The sequence below is a fragment of the Cannabis sativa genome, chromosome 1 (assembly GCF_029168945.1).
Source record: "Cannabis sativa cultivar Pink pepper isolate KNU-18-1 chromosome 1, ASM2916894v1, whole genome shotgun sequence".
Taxonomy (NCBI): domain Eukaryota; kingdom Viridiplantae; phylum Streptophyta; class Magnoliopsida; order Rosales; family Cannabaceae; genus Cannabis; species Cannabis sativa.
Genome location: NC_083601.1, coordinates 23,088,148 through 23,089,319, shown reverse-complemented (window position 1 = coordinate 23,089,319; position 1,172 = coordinate 23,088,148). Strand labels below are relative to the sequence as shown.

Here is a 1,172-nt window from a genome sequence, read left to right as displayed (position 1 = left end):
ATGAGTATACTGGCTTGGAATTGCCATGGGCTTGGGAACCCATGGGCTAGTCAATTCTTGAAGGATCTTGTTATCCAAAAGCAGCCCAAAGTTATTTTTCTTTGTGAAACTTTGTCCAAGTCTGAAGGTTTGGAGAGGATTCGTGTGGCTCTGGGTTTTGAGGGAGTTTTTTCAGTTGATGCTCGAGGAAAAAGTGGGGGAGTGGCTATGTTGTGGCGAGATAGTAGTGATGTTAAGTTATTAGGCTATGGGGGGAATTACATTGATGTTGAAATACTAGAGAACGATGGGAGAAAATGGAGGCTTACGGGCCTTTATGGAGAACCAAATCGAAGTCTTAGGAGGAATACTTGGAATCAAATTCGGTCTCTCAAAGATAACTATTCTTTGCCTTGGTGTGTTATTGGGGACCTTAACAATGTTACGTCGCAATCTGATAAGAGGGGTGGTCTTCCATATCCCAATTGGCTTATTGAAGGTTTTGGAAACATGTTGGAAGAATGCAATTTAGTTGATATGGAGCTAGGTGGCTATCCCTACACTTGGGAAAAGGGGCGGGGTACAAGTGCTTGGATTGAGGTTCAGATTGATAGGGCTTTAGTCTCTCAAACTTGGCTTGATTCTTTTCCACTTGCGAAGTTGGTTAACCTTGAAGTATCAACTTCGGATCATTGCCCGATTCAACTAACGCTGGATGTTGTTCAGAAAAAAGAGATCCACAAGCGGTTCAGATTTGAGAACTTATGGCTCCGAGAACCAGTTTGTTTACAGCTAATCCGAGACACTTGGGAAGCGGCTGCTGGTAGTTCCGTCATGGATAAAATTCATAGTTGTGGTGAGAACTTGCTGGTGTGGGGAAAAGACTATGTAGGCAACTTCAAAGCTCGCATTCGGGATTGTAAAAAATGAGATTAAAAAATGGAAGAATGGCAGGGATGAAGCTTCGGTCCAGCAGTATAAAAATGCAGAAAGTAGGCTGCAAGAAGTGTTGATTCAGAAGGAGATTTTTTGGCGCCAACGATCGAAACAGTTATGGCTTAAGGAGGGAGATCAGAATTCTAAATACTTTCATGCTATGGCTACTTCAAGAAGGAGAAACAACTCGATTCACAAGCTGAAAAATGATAATGGCGTGTGGATTGATTGGGAGAACAACTTGGAAGGCCTTATGA

General features: G+C 42.6%; 1 protein-coding gene across 1 annotated transcript; it reads left to right on the top strand.

The window, feature by feature from the left end:
* Nucleotides 1-909, top strand: LOC133032303 (uncharacterized). The gene has a single exon (XM_061106209.1). It carries the CDS (start codon nt 1-3, stop codon nt 907-909), a length of 909 nt encoding a protein of 302 aa, XP_060962192.1.
* Nucleotides 910-1,172: the final 263 nt, after the last annotated feature.